Source organism: Aspergillus welwitschiae (genome assembly GCF_003344945.1).
Source record: "Aspergillus welwitschiae strain CBS 139.54b unplaced genomic scaffold BDQ94scaffold_36, whole genome shotgun sequence".
NCBI lineage: Eukaryota > Fungi > Ascomycota > Eurotiomycetes > Eurotiales > Aspergillaceae > Aspergillus > Aspergillus welwitschiae.
The window spans coordinates 249,985-264,363 of NW_020798730.1; the positions used below are offsets into that span (position 1 = coordinate 249,985).

Below are 14,379 nucleotides of genomic sequence, written 5' to 3' on the forward strand. Positions count from 1 at the left end.
GCTGTCGCGCTGAATAACCGTACGGTCAGGAGTCCCGTATTCATTCTTATTATACCAGGGACGGAGTCGGATTTGCGATTCGTGCTACAGAGAAGAAGATCCCAGTTTCGACTGAAGTCGTTCTTGGTGGATCTATGCACTTCATTGATGACCGGTGCGTTATATCAACCTAAGCAACATATGCGTGCCCAGGGCACAATCATGTCTGAGTGACAGCAGATCTGTCGTCAACCTGCCGTCTGAGGAATTTGCAGCCATTTTGTTTCTGAACCAGCTGGACAGCATTATATGACATAACTTTTCACCTGGTAGGAATGACACGAGGTAATCAGATCGATGATATACTAATGTACAAAGCTTTTATACATAAGGTAGGACGGACAACTATAACTACATAAAACGAGAAACCATGTGAACCCAGCCCATATCATCAACGCCGCCTATATCATGCAAGCCCGCTAAAGGAAAAGGCCGTTGACAGGCCCTGCAAAACGGTTTTCACTTTCCAAATCTCAACTACTTTCCCTCTTTCGGCTCCTTCCCTTCTTCCTTCTGGCCCCAATTCCATACATCCCATATATGCTCCTTGATCAGGTCACCATATCCTTTCCCCTCCTCCAAGGCCTTCTGTTCCTCCCTTATTCTTCTTTCCTTCCACCCCTCCGTCTCGCCGCCCATCCAGATTTTCTCTAAAGCCGGCTTCTCCTGTGCTTGCCTAGCCTTCAGCCTCTCCAGTTCCTCGCCAACTGCTGATCCATCCCGGATCTGTGCATCCCTCGCTGCCTTTAACTTGGCCTGTATCTCCTGTGCCCGTTGGCTTGGTAGATCCGACAATGCTGCAATAGGGTTCCTTGAGATGCGGGCCTCGATCCGATCCACGATACTACGCCCGGTGTGTTCGCGGGTGAGGTGGTTTGCCGAAACACAGAAAGCGCTGGTGAGAAGGACCGTCAGGTTATCGAGCTTTCTAGGTGGTAGAGCAATGAGAACAGGCGATGCAATGAGAAAGGTGTATGCGGCGGCGGTTTTGAACCGCTCGTAGTCGGCTTCTCTGCGTGACTGAAGATCATCCGTCGAAAGTGGTGTGGTCATTTTGTTGATGAAGGGTTGTCCCATTCAACCTTTCGGGTAATGTGTGATGGTAAATATTATATGGAAAAAGTCGGCAGACTCAAGCAGGCCTTTAAGGACGCAATTGCGAGTGCAATTGTTGTGGTTGTAGATCGATTATTGCGGAGGAAATTTACGGCAGGTGATCCAGACCGATGGCGCAGTCAGGTGATACCCTTCAATTGTCAACCATGAGATATGCTCACGTGATACAGTCCATCACCGTCCAGCCATTCATACTCTGACGTCTCATGGTACATTTACCGTATCCAGGCACTTCATTAGATTCTCTGAACCTACTGGTCTAAACCGAGGCCTCCCTTGAGGTCTTCCTCGACTCTCAATGTAGAAAGATGAGGACAATGTAGACACCTCAGGCAGAAAGTGGATCGCCTCGATCAACCAGCCAAACAGTACAACATCCACCGCATAAGTATTTGACCTCCTTACCAGTCCAGCAACTCCAGGCCCATAATGCCCTCCCCAACATCCATTTCACTGTCCGCATCCCTCTTAACAGCTGGATACCTCGCCTACCGTGGTCTTACACCCCCAAACCCTCCCCCCAGCTCTAGAGTTAATGGGCCGCCAGACCGCGTCCGTCTGATTGCTGGCCCGATCACCACCGTCACAGTACATCTCAAAACAGCCTTCATTATCTACCACGCCCTTCTTGCGCTGTTCTATATAGACAGGAGCAACCACAATGCTAAGGAGCTGGCAGAAACTAGCGATGGAGCGTACCTCCAAGCAATCTGTCCCCACCTAACCAGTCTCGCGCCGCATCTCTTCACCTGGACTGTCACAACTACATTCTGCCTCCTTTCCATCATCGTGGGCGCCTTGCTTCGGCTCTCTGCATTCAAATTTCTAGGTCGGAACTTCACCTTTCAGCTGGCGCAACCAGATACCCTAGTAACTGGGGGTTTGTACCGATTGGTACAGCATCCGAGTTACACGGGGTTGTGGCTCCTCGCAGCAGGATACCTGGGAATGGTAATGCGGTGGGACGGTGCAATGGCCTGTGCTATGGATGAAGCAATGCATGAACGACTATCTGGGTGGGGAAGATGTGTAGTGGTGATGATAGTAACAGGGTTGATCCATTCAACGGTGATGCGCGTGCGAGACGAGGAGGGGATGTTGCGGGACAAGTTTGGGCGGGATTGGGAGGAATGGCATGTGAGGACAGCGAGATTCATCCCATATCTAATATAGTAGATACACTGTGACATATAAATACATACATACATACATATGTATACTGAAGTCAAGAACTGTGAATATTAAAAAATCCCTGAGGTTCGTAGCTTAACTGTAACTATTGACCAGCCACCGGAACAACTCCGATCCTCCGACTCCGCATCTCCGCCAATCCCGATGATCTCACCTCTTCATCCTCCGCCTCAAGCTCAGCTCTCCTCTTTCCCTTCTCTCATCCCACCTGCCCCCTCTCCCCGACAATCATTCAATTGCACCCCCAACTGTATTATGGGTATCCTCAAGCGCGCTGCTAAGATCACCGCCGTCGGTGCGGGCGTCACCACGGCATTCTTCTTCGCAGCCGTCCGTCACAACACCTTCGTGCCGATGCCCACAAGCGACCCTCTCTTCCAGCACCCGCTGTACCAGAAACTCAATCCCAACAACAATCCCACCACCCATGACCTCTGTGTGCGCCGCGTACCACTCAAGGACATTAAGCCCGCCTTGCTGGAAAAGCCAGGCCGGCTGACTGAGGCATTTTGCGCCGGTGTGTGGAGTGGATTCGGTGCGTTACACTCACCCACCCAGTCTACTATAAAATCAAGACATTGGACAAACCATCTAATTACCTGATCGAATGGGTAAACAAACAGGATATGCCTATCAACGCCGCTACCTCTCCAAGAAATACGAAGGCCCCGAGACCTCTTCTCACCTCTGGACGCGCGCGGACCTACGCGCCGCGACATACGACGTGGGTACGCTGATCACAGATCACTTCGAAGTGGTAGAAAAGACACCGGAGCGGATTGTCGTGCGGTGCGGAGATTCGCCGCGGAAGAAGGACGTGCGGGAATCGGATGGTTTGTTTGAGATGTCGACGGAGGTGAAGCCCCAAGAGGGAGTTGCGGAGTTTCGGCTCAAGAGTCTGTTTTTCCAGGGCAAGGGGAAGGCAGAGAGCGAGCCGATGCCATCGCACGTGGTCTGGTTGCATCAACAGTATACGAAATTGTGGTTGGAGACAGCGTTGGGAAATATTTGGCGGTGATTCATACCTGAGTGATGGCGACATCTGTAGCGTGGGATGGGAATTTAATCTACCAGTTGCCACATATCTTAATTCAATGCAGATTGGCCCGACTAGCTATCCACTTATCTATTTTACTCAGACTACTACGGCCTCAACTACCCATTCAATGCAAACCAAAAATGGACCTAATCACTATGCATCAACAACAGTACTAAAGGCAAGAGTCACAGGAATCACCAATGCTTCCAACCAAAACTAAACTTCATCAATTGCATGAGTCACAAGATTAAGAACCAAGCCTAGGAGGCACTGCCGCCATCACAAATATAATAACCGAGGACACCACACTTGAAATCCATACGTACGGATGCAACTCTTCCTCTCGTTCCCCAAAGACATGGCACCAAAGTCAAAGTGAAGAGAAGCAGGAAAAAGTGTATTCAAGCAAGCCAATCACTACGGAACTCACTGAACAGAAACTCCCACGAAGCAGAGAATCCAAGAAGAAAGTCATGTCTAAATTCGAGATATGTTCAATGTTTCAGAAGAAGTCCGCCCCAGGGGTAGCTACAAGCAGATTGCGAACCATAGCATTGCTTGCTGCGCAATATGTCTTGAACCGGATTTTCCGTTCTTCCTTTCTTCACAGTAGACTAAACATTCTGCATGTAACAGTACGGTGAGACCAAAACTGCCTGCAGAATTCTCAGAACTAATATCGGTTGAAACACCATGGTGATAGTAGAGTAGACGATGGTTTCGACGGGCTATATGGTAATCAAGCTACGAGAATTTTAATGGATCGAGGCCAGAGTCGAAAGCAATATCTTGTCCAATACGTGAAGTGGTAGGATGCATATCAATTGGAGTGGTTGTTGAAATCATGATTAAAGATTGCTTGTTCTTACTGAATCCTTCTATCCCGTCAACTAAACAGATCTACATCAAAGAGAAAATCATGATGAAAGATGATTAATTAGTGGAGTATAACTTTTATACTAATGCAATACGAAGTAGCGGGAATATATCAAGCAGATGTCCATGCACCAGCAGGCACACAGGGGTATGGAAAGGGAAAATGGGTATGAGCGAGATAAACAACAAAAATGGGCGGTGATGTGCACCGGCCCCACATCTACACCGTTATCTTCATCAGCAAAGACAAGGTAGTATGGTGCATTCAGGATGAGAGTTCTGTTCAACCGATATATGTATGTATATGGTATGTACACGCAGCGATCGATAGTCTAGAAAACCATACCCGAGACCTGCTTGACCTTGGCAACATTAATGTTCTTGATCATAACGATCCAGATGAACGAGAGGGCCATGAGTCCCGTTCCAACAGCCAACATGCGCGTCTGGGCATATCCATAGGCATGCTGGATGGCAATGCGGGTAACACTACCAGTCGGGTAACTCAGCTGAGTATCAAGGTCCTCGTAGATGTTCTCGAGGTTGGACATGGCTGATTCAGGCAGGTAGCGAATGAGCGCCTTCTCGAAGGTGTTATCCCAGATAGCGCCGGAGATGGTGGCACCGATAGCGTCACCGATTGTACCAACAACGTTGAGGAGGGCCAGGGCAGCAGCGACGTGCTGGTGGTCGACGGCGGCCAAAATAGCGAGCTGCTCGATAATGATGAAGATACTACCACCGATGGAAATGAAGATCTGGCACATGACGAGGTAGCCGACGGATTGGTTAGGGCGACGGAAGTAGATCATCAGACCCTGAGCGAAGATGTACAAGGGCACGGAGATGTAGAGGAGCCACTTGAAGCGGCCGGTCTTGCTGATCAACCAACCAACGAAAAGGAGCAGCACACCGGAGACGACATCGAAGGTGTCACTGACGTACCCTGCTTCGGCAACGGTCAAGTCGTTGACAACTTGCAGGAAAGAGGTGAAGTAGTTGTCCCAGCAGTAGTATGAGAGCTGGTAGGTGGCGTCGAGGAGACAGGCGCCGATAACGGTACGGTTGAAGAGGAAGCCGAACTTGAAAAGCGGCACGGGCGCGATGAACCATTCGTACAGGCAGAAGATAACTAGCATCACGACACCGACGACGATCATTGCGATAATGTAGCCCGAGGCCCAGCCGTCGGGGGCGTAAGAAGAAATATCGAAGGGAAGGAAGAAGACACAGAGACCGGTGGAGAAAAGGAGAACACCGACAACTGGAGGGTAAGTTAGATTAAGATGATATTCTGGAGGTATGGGGTATAAACGCGTACTATCAAACTCGATGAAGTAAAACCAGACAAGCTGGTACCAGGTGCGGGTGTCGCGGTTGGGGGCGACCAAACCCTGCTGCTGCGCGCGCTTCAGGTTATGCTTCAGGATGAAGTACAAAGGGGCAGCGACGACGGGAAAAATGATGGCGAACATGCCAAACCCCCAGCGCCAGCTAAGGTGGAAGTCATCCGAAGCCTTAGGACCAGCAAAGGCCGTAATGATATAAGGGGAGGAGGTAAAGGCGTAGGCCAGACCCCGGTTCTTCAGCTTGGAGGCATCAGCAGTGATGACATCCACACAGTAGGTCATTCCTCCGAAGCCAATGGTGTAGAATACCTAGTGAATGGGGTGATCAGCACGAGTAGAATTTTCACTTGATTACTCGTGAAAGAATACTTACATAGGCAGCACAGAATGTGGGAAGGTTGTGGCAGGTGGCCATCAGAATCAGTCCCAGTGTGGCAAAGACAGCCATGGTCAGGAAACCTTCAGCACGGCCAGTCACATCCATGATTTTGGCCAGAGGGATATACACGGCGGCCGACATGCAGTCGGCAACCACATAGATGACGTTCAGGAGGGAGTGGGACTCCCAGGAACTGGTGACATAGGGGAGCAGATTGTAAAGAATAGAGGACTGAAAAGCGTTTACAAAGTATAAGAGCCAGATGCTGATAGAGAAGAAGAAAAAGAGTTAGCGAGGATATAATGGAAATACAGATACCAAAGGAGACCACATACTTGGCGAAAACGGCGATCAGGGACCATTTGGACCAGGACTTGGTGATGGCCTCGACGTCGTGAACACCAGTCTGGAGGTGCGTTGAAGAGGCATCCTCGGAAACAGATTCCTCAGACTCTTCAGGACCACGGACTGCCTCATCAGCAATGGGATCCCGCTTGGTTTCCTCGACAGTGTTCATGGCAACATTGTTGCCGGAGTCTTCGGTAATAGAAGGGTTACGGCCAAAGGCCTCGCGAAACTTTTCGAGTACGGCCATGGTGATGGACCGACTAATCGAGAAGGCAAAGAGATGATCGAGCGGGTAAAGCCAAGGAGGACAAGAAAAGGACAAGAAATCTGGGATTTCTTGGCCCTTATACCCAGGCAAACCCAGCTAGCAACGAGTGGCGGAGGACTAGTGTTGACAGGCCCACGCACTGATTGATAACCCCGAAGTCGGCTGCGGCGGCCGCATCTGAAATCTTGGATTGAAGAGTGGTGAGGTTTGAGCGCAACTGGAGACCACTGGATCCCTGGAGACGAGCCAATCTAATCAGATGATGGCGCTGACCTGCTCATTCCCCTATCTGATCGAACCAATCGGGGGTCGTAGGCTGGTGAGGATGCCCTACAAGGTCTACGTAACTATCCTAGCACAGGTGCAGAGATTGTTAGCGCCAGCATTTAGTTTGGCTATGGCGCACATTCTAACTAGCTGACTCGCAGCGTGTGCTTGTCCGGAAGCCACGATGAGGCACGATAAAAACCCGTGATCTCCACCCGGAGATGAGCAGCGGGCACTGGATGACTGGCAGGTTTTTCTGCGATCCACTCAAGGCACCAGTAATCTCTGCGTCTTTTTACCTGATCGATAGCTTCAAGTCCTCTAAAGTCGAGGGGGGAGGCACCCACATCCGGGTCGAGCTGAGTCGTCTGATGATGCTGGATCGGGTCAACATCCCAAATTGGTGTCCACTCGCGGTATGTATACTAAAAGAATACTTGTATGAACCGTACGATACTGCTTTGCGTATGGTCACAGCCGTCACCGGGAAATGTTAGGTAACGGGTCCACTCTCATCACACAATCCAATTTCCCCTGGCGGCCACCGGGAAAAAACGCGCCTGGAGACCGTGGACGAAATGCGGCTAGTCCGTGACTAAATCTAATCTGATCCATGATAAGATGCGAATGCCATCAACACGCGTCGTTGAGGGGTTTCACTTTCTCAGAAGTCCAGTGGGTACTAACTTAGGCAATGGGGTACATTAGACTGTTCTTCCATGGTTCTTGTCTTTCCAAATAGATGGGGTGCCCAAGAGGTCGAAGGAATTTTCTCACGAGCAACTGAGACCAGGACACGGCTGGAAAAATCTTCAACGTGAATGTGGCTCCATCGGGTTGTTCCGCCGAATAATGAGCGAGCTACAACGCCAGATGATCCGGACTCCCCTTGCCGAACAGGCACACACGCCGGCTGGCTATCTGATTGCGGAGTAATCCGTAGACCGTACATGAAGACCCCCTCTTCCGTCTCACAACTTGGAGTTGATCCATTGTGGCGACCGTTTCTCTACAAACGCCCGAATACCTTCGGCAAAATTAGCTCCCTCCACCAGGCGCGGGTACGAGTGTTCCGCCAGCGTCGACACCGCATCCTCCACGCTACCAGCCTCCCAGCTCAACCGGATACCCTCGCGGCCAACAATGAGCGCATCCGGACTGTTATTGCACATGACGCGAGCGACCTGTAGAGCTGCCTGTGCAACATCGTCACCAATATCCACCAACCGAGTCACCAGCCCCCAATCGTAAAGTGTCTTTGCGTCCACACTACGACCAGTCAAGGCAAGGTCCATCGTGCGCTGCAACCCCAATGTCCGGGTCAGGCGTGGTAGGCAGCCGGCCACAGGCACAATCCCTCGCTTGACTTCTGGCAGCGCAAAAATGGCAGACACCGAGGCGATTACGATGTCACAGTTTGCTACCATTTCAAACCCGCCCCCCATGCAGATACCGTTGACCGCTGCGATGATGGGTTTCTTGCCGCTCCGTCGGGGCAGGCCTGCTAGTCCGGGCGGGGACATGTCATTGACAACTCCAGCTTCGTTCATTGCATTCCACTCTATGCAACTCGAGAAGTAAGCAAATATGCCATAGCACAGAGGTCTCTGAGAGCATAGAAATCGAATATACCTTGCAGATCCGCCCCAGTGCAAAAGGCTCTCCCGGTACCAGTAATAATACCCACCCACAAGCTCTCATCCTGGTCGAACAGCTCCCAGACTTTTTGGATCTCTCGACTCGTAGCCAAATCGAGAGAATTGAGCTTTTGTGGGCGATTTAAGGTCACCTGGACCACACGCTCGTGGGGAAACGAGACATGAAAATTTGGATGTTGTATGGAATGCGATCGGAGTGACATGGTCGAGAGTGTGAATTGTTTGATAGGCTTATCTGATCGCGGGACAGCCGGACCAGCTCGCGCTACTTTTATACTTTTGTACAGGGCCATGCTGGGGTCCAGAAGGCGGCATAATATGCGATATCGGTGGGCCCGAGACCGTGCCAGAGGGGTCGAGAGCAACCAAGGACCGGTCATTGGCGGACACCCACCTGAGACACCTTCCAAGCTTGTTATCTGTCTTCCTCGGTTGTTCTGTCGAATTGGCCCCGGCTTTCTATATAACCGTTTGCCTCGGTCGCAGCGTTCCTCTTACATTTCCTCTTCTTCCTAAAATCGCCCCTTGCCTCCATACATCGTGCTCATTAGACACTTCACAGCGAGCGAGGATGAGCCCCGATACCACTTCCAGCTCCCAGTATCCACTGGTGAAGCTTCCTCATCCCTTTCTGACCGCATACCGCGTGCGCACCGTTGCCGAAGCCGAAACGTCACCAGCCAAACTCAGCTTGACTTTGCATGATCAGCCCCCAGCCGGCCGATCCCCCCCTCAACCTCTACACCTCGACTCTCTTTCGTGGCTTGAATTAGCACCCCCTTCCTCGACCAATTGTCCCCCACCCTCCAACAACACAGCCTGGGCACGAGCCCGTCGTGCACCTAGAACTACATTCCAATGGACTGACACCACACCGACATTGGGGCAGATCTGGAACGTTGTCCATGCTATATACCTTGCCCACCCTACCCATGAATACTTCAGTCTGGCTCTGTCCGGCGCAGGCCAGGATGTCCTTCGTACTGAGCTCCTCGCGACCGGACTTGGAATCGAGCATCCTAAGGCCACACGGCCCGATGATCGTGCAGTCCAACCTTCTACCGACCTTTTGATCCTCCGCAGTTCTTTCTGGCAAGGCGCAGCGTCGCCAATGGGCCCGCGTCCCATCTGGGTGGTGGGTGAGGGCACCGATGGCTCTCTGCGAGAGCCTTTATCGCAATACCCCCCCATGCCGGAAAACTATCACTTCACGCAGAAGTTTCCCGAGGAGCCTATCTATGCCAGACACCCGATCCGACGACCCAAGCCAGCTCCTGGCTCAATTGCTTACAGTCGCTATATTCCTGAATTGGATGAGCACTTCTCTCTGGAAGTTGTAAATTGGCAGGATCCAGCCCATTTACAGCTCTTCAACACCTGGCAGAATGATCCCCGTGTGGCAAAGGGATGGAATGAGACAGGTACACTGGATGAACACCGCGAGTATCTTCGGAAGTTGCATTTTGATCCCCATGTACTGTGCTTATTCGGGCGCTTTAATGAGACAAGGTTCTCGTACTACGAGCTCTATTGGTCTAAGGTATGATCTTGTCCCCTGATTGTATCATGTGGCATGATGTGCCATCTTTAGTCGAGGACGTCTTACGTTCTTCGCTCGGAGTAGCCACCACGCATTGTTTGGATTACTCGTGTCTTTGACAGCTGCTAACACTGGGATAGGAGGACCATTACGGTGCGCATTATGACGCCCATGACTACGATCGCGGAAGGCATTCGTTGGTGGGTGATGCATCCTTCCGTGGCGCGAAGCGGGTCAACGCGTGGTATTCGAGTTGCATCCATTACTGCTTCTTGGATGAGCCACGGACCGTAAATGTGGTTGGTGAGCCACGCGCAACAGGGGCAACGATTCTGTCGTATGAAAATGCGCAGGGTCTGACGATCGGCAAGTACGTCGACCTGGGCCACAAACGGTCAGTTCATTCCATCTGCAGCCGAGAGAAGTGGTTCCAGTTGTGCCCGATCTTCTGGGATGGGCGTGAGCGACCGTTGGAATCGGCCGACCGTGCTGCGTGGAATGCCAAGCTGTAAACTCCTGGGTCTGCTTCAACGAGAAATGAGAATACCGGCCGGACATGTTACGGAGACTAGTCCTCCAGTGGAAGCGAGGCCCCCACCACCGCACTATCTAACCCTAGATAGCAATCTTTCAATACCATACTGTACATTATCCACTTGCTCTGGGTCTCCACTCGTACCGTTCACTTTTCCGCCGTATCCGGCCGCATCGCCATCGACCACACCACCCTGTAGGAGAATATTGAGGCCAACTGCAAGCTGGCCAATACCTGCGATACCATAATAACACTTCTGGGGAGATTTTTGATAATGTATGGACTAAAATAGTAGCCGGACTTTAGACTGACTGAAGAGGCACCTGTGAGTTGTGCGGGTGCTCGTGTGCGCTTTACAGTTCTGGATGAGTCGACAAGTGCATTGAAAGTATTGGCTTCAACATAGAGAATGAACATCCCGCAGTGTCTGCGCGAGCACTTGAATTGTATCTTGATATCTGCATTGCTATCCAACATCATACATGCATAAACATAGTCGTTCACCGTAAAGGAGGGGGTCCTGTCCATAACCTACTCAAACCATCATCACATTAATTGCCCCCGCAGTGTGGATAGACATAAGGTGAGGCAAGCACCAAGACTGTTGCTACCAGGCCATATTTCACCCAGTCCCGTCGTGCCCGCAGGCCCGTCGAGTCTTGCGTAGAATATCTAGACCCAGTCTCAAGCTGACTGGCAGCATTCCATGTCTCGTGGATCTGCTGTTTCTCCGACAAAGCACAAGGCTCATCAGGCGTACCACTTCAGAAGGTCAGAAAATCCAACACTTATCATCGTACACGAAGAAAGAAAAAGGTGTATTACACGTTAACCACAGTCTTCAGATACCCCATGACCTTGTCCACAAGGAACCGTCTTGGCTCCGCCTGATCATCATTACTGAGGGCATGCGACGCGCCCGGAATGACTGCAGTATGTTCATCATCCCAGACCTCTTCGCCCTTTGCACATCCAGCGTTTGCAATCCCCCGCCATTTCCTCAACAGTGCCTCCTTATCCACCCAGTCAGGGACACTCTGATCCTTACCCGAGTATAGCACCATCAACTTCGCCTTTCCTGCCAACAAGCCTCCGCTCTTCACCTTTCCGAAGGTCTTCTCCAACTGCTCCGGCCCCAAGTCCGAACTGAACATATCGTCCTCCCCAGGGTTACCCGGAGCATCTGGACTCACTAAACTCAACAACCGCCTCGCCGACAACGGTGTATTAGCCGGATAAGCAAAACTAGTCAACTCAATCGGCAGAATCACATCGAATTCGCCACCCTCCCTGATTCTCTTCTCCTCTGCCTCTCTTGCCATGCCCACTAGCTTTTCATAAACAGCTTTACACTCCGCAGAAGATCTGCCTCCAAATCCATTCTCTAAGACCCACAATATCGCCTCGCGATCCGACACAGGTGCTTGCATTATAGCACCATCCAGCGGCAATCGCTCCACATGCTCTAAGTATTTATCAAAGGGCGGTTTTGTGGTATGCGGGTTTGGCCGCGTTAGGTAATGCATGACACATTGGCTGCCAGTGGAGTGTCCCATCAAGACGATCTTGCTGCCAGCTGCAGAGGCAGAACCGTATTTATCCGCTTTGTAGTCTTTGATGTAGCGGATGCATTGGGCAATTTCGTCGGTATCGCGGTCCAGATGTCCCAGGCCCCAGGATTGGTAGGAGGAGGTAAGGTTCAGGGTGAAGAGGGACCAGGGGGTGGAGTGGAGGGCACGGGCTAGGTCTGCCATGTAGGATGTTGTGGCGAGGCCATCGCCGAGGCCGCCGACGAAGAGCAGGGTGTGAGGTTGGGAGAGAGAGGGGGTAGTGGTTGTGTATTCGAAGGTTACGAGGGTTTCTGTCTATATTTTCGGATATTGTGTTAGTCTGGTCGGCTGGGAGTCGGACAGGTCAGAATTGGACATACGAAGTGGTGCAGAATTCCCGGGAGGCCGCCCTTGGGCCAGAATTTGGAGTACATGTTTGCTTGTTTCCGAGTGATTATATGAGTCTGAGTCTAATGATAGTGTATAAGATGAAGAGTCTTATAATTCAAGTAAGATAATGTTGTGTAGAGTAGGAGGTGAGCGTAAATGGTTGAGCCAAAATTCCAGAAACAATCACTGCAGCCAGGCTTGGCTTATGTACTTTGTAATCGCTTATCTTCACGGCAATTGACGGTGTGGCTACCACCGGAACCAAGTATTCCCGGGAATGGAATCCTCGGTTGTTTCACGAGTTTTGGGATGTTGAGGACGCTGGTGGGGTTCATCAGATAATGAGTGAGACAGGTTTGTCATGGATGTATGGTAAGCGGGTGAACTGTCGGACATTGAAAGGGTGTTTCTGAATACATAGTATTTCAAAGGCGGTAATGGACGGTATGTGGGTACCTAAGCAGACCCTAATGCGGTTGTCGTATTCTTGATCCACCGGCGGATAAAGGAAAATAAACAGAGAGAAAGCGAGATGTCTCCGGCGGTTGTTGCCGTCGGTATATGCAAGTTAGCGTAGATGCGGTGATGCCCTGTCGCGATGCCAAACTGCATACTGGAAGTGAGATAAACGGAAACCCGTAACTACAGCAGCTATATTCCTGAGCTTTACAGTGGCCTCTGTATCTATTAAAGTGTATCCTCATGAATGTTCTTTATCGTTTGATGGCTTATAATAACATGGCATAAGCCAGTTCACAGACATTGGTGACTCTGGACACCATCTGCAAGCTATAGCTTCCTGGTTATCCTACATAAGCTGAAACTCTCTTACACGCGAGACCAACCCAAGTCAGTATATGTCTCCGAGTAGATGCCACGTGCGAGACGAGTGGACTCTGACTGTGGACTCGAGGTTCGTCAGAGCCGAAACCTCTTACTTTGAGGTCTCGGTAGATTATCCTACTCCAAACTCCATACTTCGTACATCAACGGATTATCAGATTAGATTAGATACTCGGCGATAGCACTCATTCGGGCTAGGCAAAGCGATTATCATACGACTCGGTCCAGAAAATAAATTCATATGTTGATACCCAGTATAGCTTTGGAAAATGGTTAAAGGTAACACAAATTGAAAAAAGAAATATGGCCTGCAGAACTCACTTGCCACCCCCTGCACCAAGCTACGCTGTACCCTGATCAGGGTATTCCATTGAATGAACGCATCTGCATCTCCCATGGCTCGGAGAATTAGTTCGTATGAGGGATTAATCACGACACTTCTATCTCCTCACCATATATAACAAACTAACTTGTTTCGGATACCTTGACCAGCTAACTTCTTGGTTGTCTGTGGACCTGCAGCTATCTGATCTGATTAGTCTTATCAATCACCAGCCCCACTTGTCACATACTAGCGTTATTACTAGGGCCCTATTTACTTACTAGCGCAAAAGCATTTTTTACACACACCACAAACATCCTGTTATCCATCGCCCCCACTCAAAGCCAATATCCTGATAGCTGGTCCATCGGGTCGCTCATTTCCGGCAGGCCTATCTACACAGTACTTAGGCTGGTGAAGAAAACAATAAAAATGAACCCATTCTATGACTCATCCTAATTCATCCCAACAATTACGTTTTATAACCCTTACCTAAGTTCCAGCTCTCGCAAAAGACCGGAACATACCAAGCAACTTAGATCAGATAACTTTTTCCCAGTACCACATTTCACGCCGCGGGCTAAATCATGTCATACCGTGTCTCACTAATTCTCGGCTAGACGCTTGGCCTACGTGGTCTGTGCAAATTCTTTTGCCCGGTAACTTTCA

The 14,379-nt window shown here is 50.5% G+C and overlaps 6 protein-coding genes across 6 annotated transcripts; 2 read left to right on the top strand and 4 right to left on the bottom strand.

Annotated features, from left to right (window-relative positions):
- Positions 1-279: 279 nt before the first annotated feature.
- On the bottom strand, positions 280-1,208 carry BDQ94DRAFT_150455 (uncharacterized protein). The gene has a single exon (XM_026767584.1). It carries the CDS (start codon positions 1,114-1,116, stop codon positions 517-519), a length of 600 nt encoding a protein of 199 aa, XP_026622550.1. The 5' UTR covers positions 1,117-1,208; the 3' UTR covers positions 280-516.
- A 376-nt stretch (positions 1,209-1,584) lies between these two features.
- BDQ94DRAFT_182297 (methyltransferase family protein) lies at positions 1,585-3,531 on the top strand (the record flags this gene model as incomplete). The annotated part of the gene is made up of 3 exons (XM_026774108.1): positions 1,585-2,292; positions 2,443-2,881; positions 2,970-3,531. The coding sequence occupies 3 exons, from the start codon at positions 1,585-1,587 to the stop codon at positions 3,362-3,364; spliced, it is 1,542 nt and encodes a 513-aa protein (XP_026622551.1). The 3' UTR covers positions 3,365-3,531.
- A 794-nt stretch (positions 3,532-4,325) lies between these two features.
- BDQ94DRAFT_84211 (major facilitator superfamily domain-containing protein) lies at positions 4,326-6,635 on the bottom strand. Its single transcript, XM_026776662.1, has 4 exons — positions 6,325-6,635; positions 5,984-6,254; positions 5,583-5,919; positions 4,326-5,525 (listed from the first exon to the last, which is right to left on the bottom strand). The coding sequence occupies exons 1-4, from the start codon at positions 6,582-6,584 to the stop codon at positions 4,594-4,596; spliced, it is 1,800 nt and encodes a 599-aa protein (XP_026622552.1). The 5' UTR covers positions 6,585-6,635; the 3' UTR covers positions 4,326-4,593.
- A 1,156-nt stretch (positions 6,636-7,791) lies between these two features.
- sidH (enoyl-CoA hydratase/isomerase family protein) lies at positions 7,792-8,749 on the bottom strand. Its single transcript, XM_026776663.1, has 2 exons — positions 8,505-8,749; positions 7,792-8,433 (listed from the first exon to the last, which is right to left on the bottom strand). The coding sequence occupies exons 1-2, from the start codon at positions 8,731-8,733 to the stop codon at positions 7,844-7,846; spliced, it is 819 nt and encodes a 272-aa protein (XP_026622553.1). The 5' UTR covers positions 8,734-8,749; the 3' UTR covers positions 7,792-7,843.
- Positions 8,750-9,101: 352 nt separating this feature from the next.
- Positions 9,102-10,582, top strand: BDQ94DRAFT_162017 (GNAT family N-acetyltransferase; the record flags this gene model as incomplete). Its single annotated transcript, XM_026769476.1, has 2 exons — positions 9,102-10,070; positions 10,211-10,582. 2 exons carry the CDS (start codon positions 9,102-9,104, stop codon positions 10,580-10,582), a joined length of 1,341 nt encoding a protein of 446 aa, XP_026622554.1.
- A 439-nt stretch (positions 10,583-11,021) lies between these two features.
- Positions 11,022-12,818, bottom strand: sidJ (putative siderophore biosynthesis lipase/esterase). Its single transcript, XM_026767585.1, has 3 exons — positions 12,536-12,818; positions 11,431-12,470; positions 11,022-11,367 (listed from the first exon to the last, which is right to left on the bottom strand). The coding sequence occupies exons 1-3, from the start codon at positions 12,587-12,589 to the stop codon at positions 11,157-11,159; spliced, it is 1,305 nt and encodes a 434-aa protein (XP_026622555.1). The 5' UTR covers positions 12,590-12,818; the 3' UTR covers positions 11,022-11,156.
- Between the last annotated feature and the right edge of the window lie 1,561 nt (positions 12,819-14,379).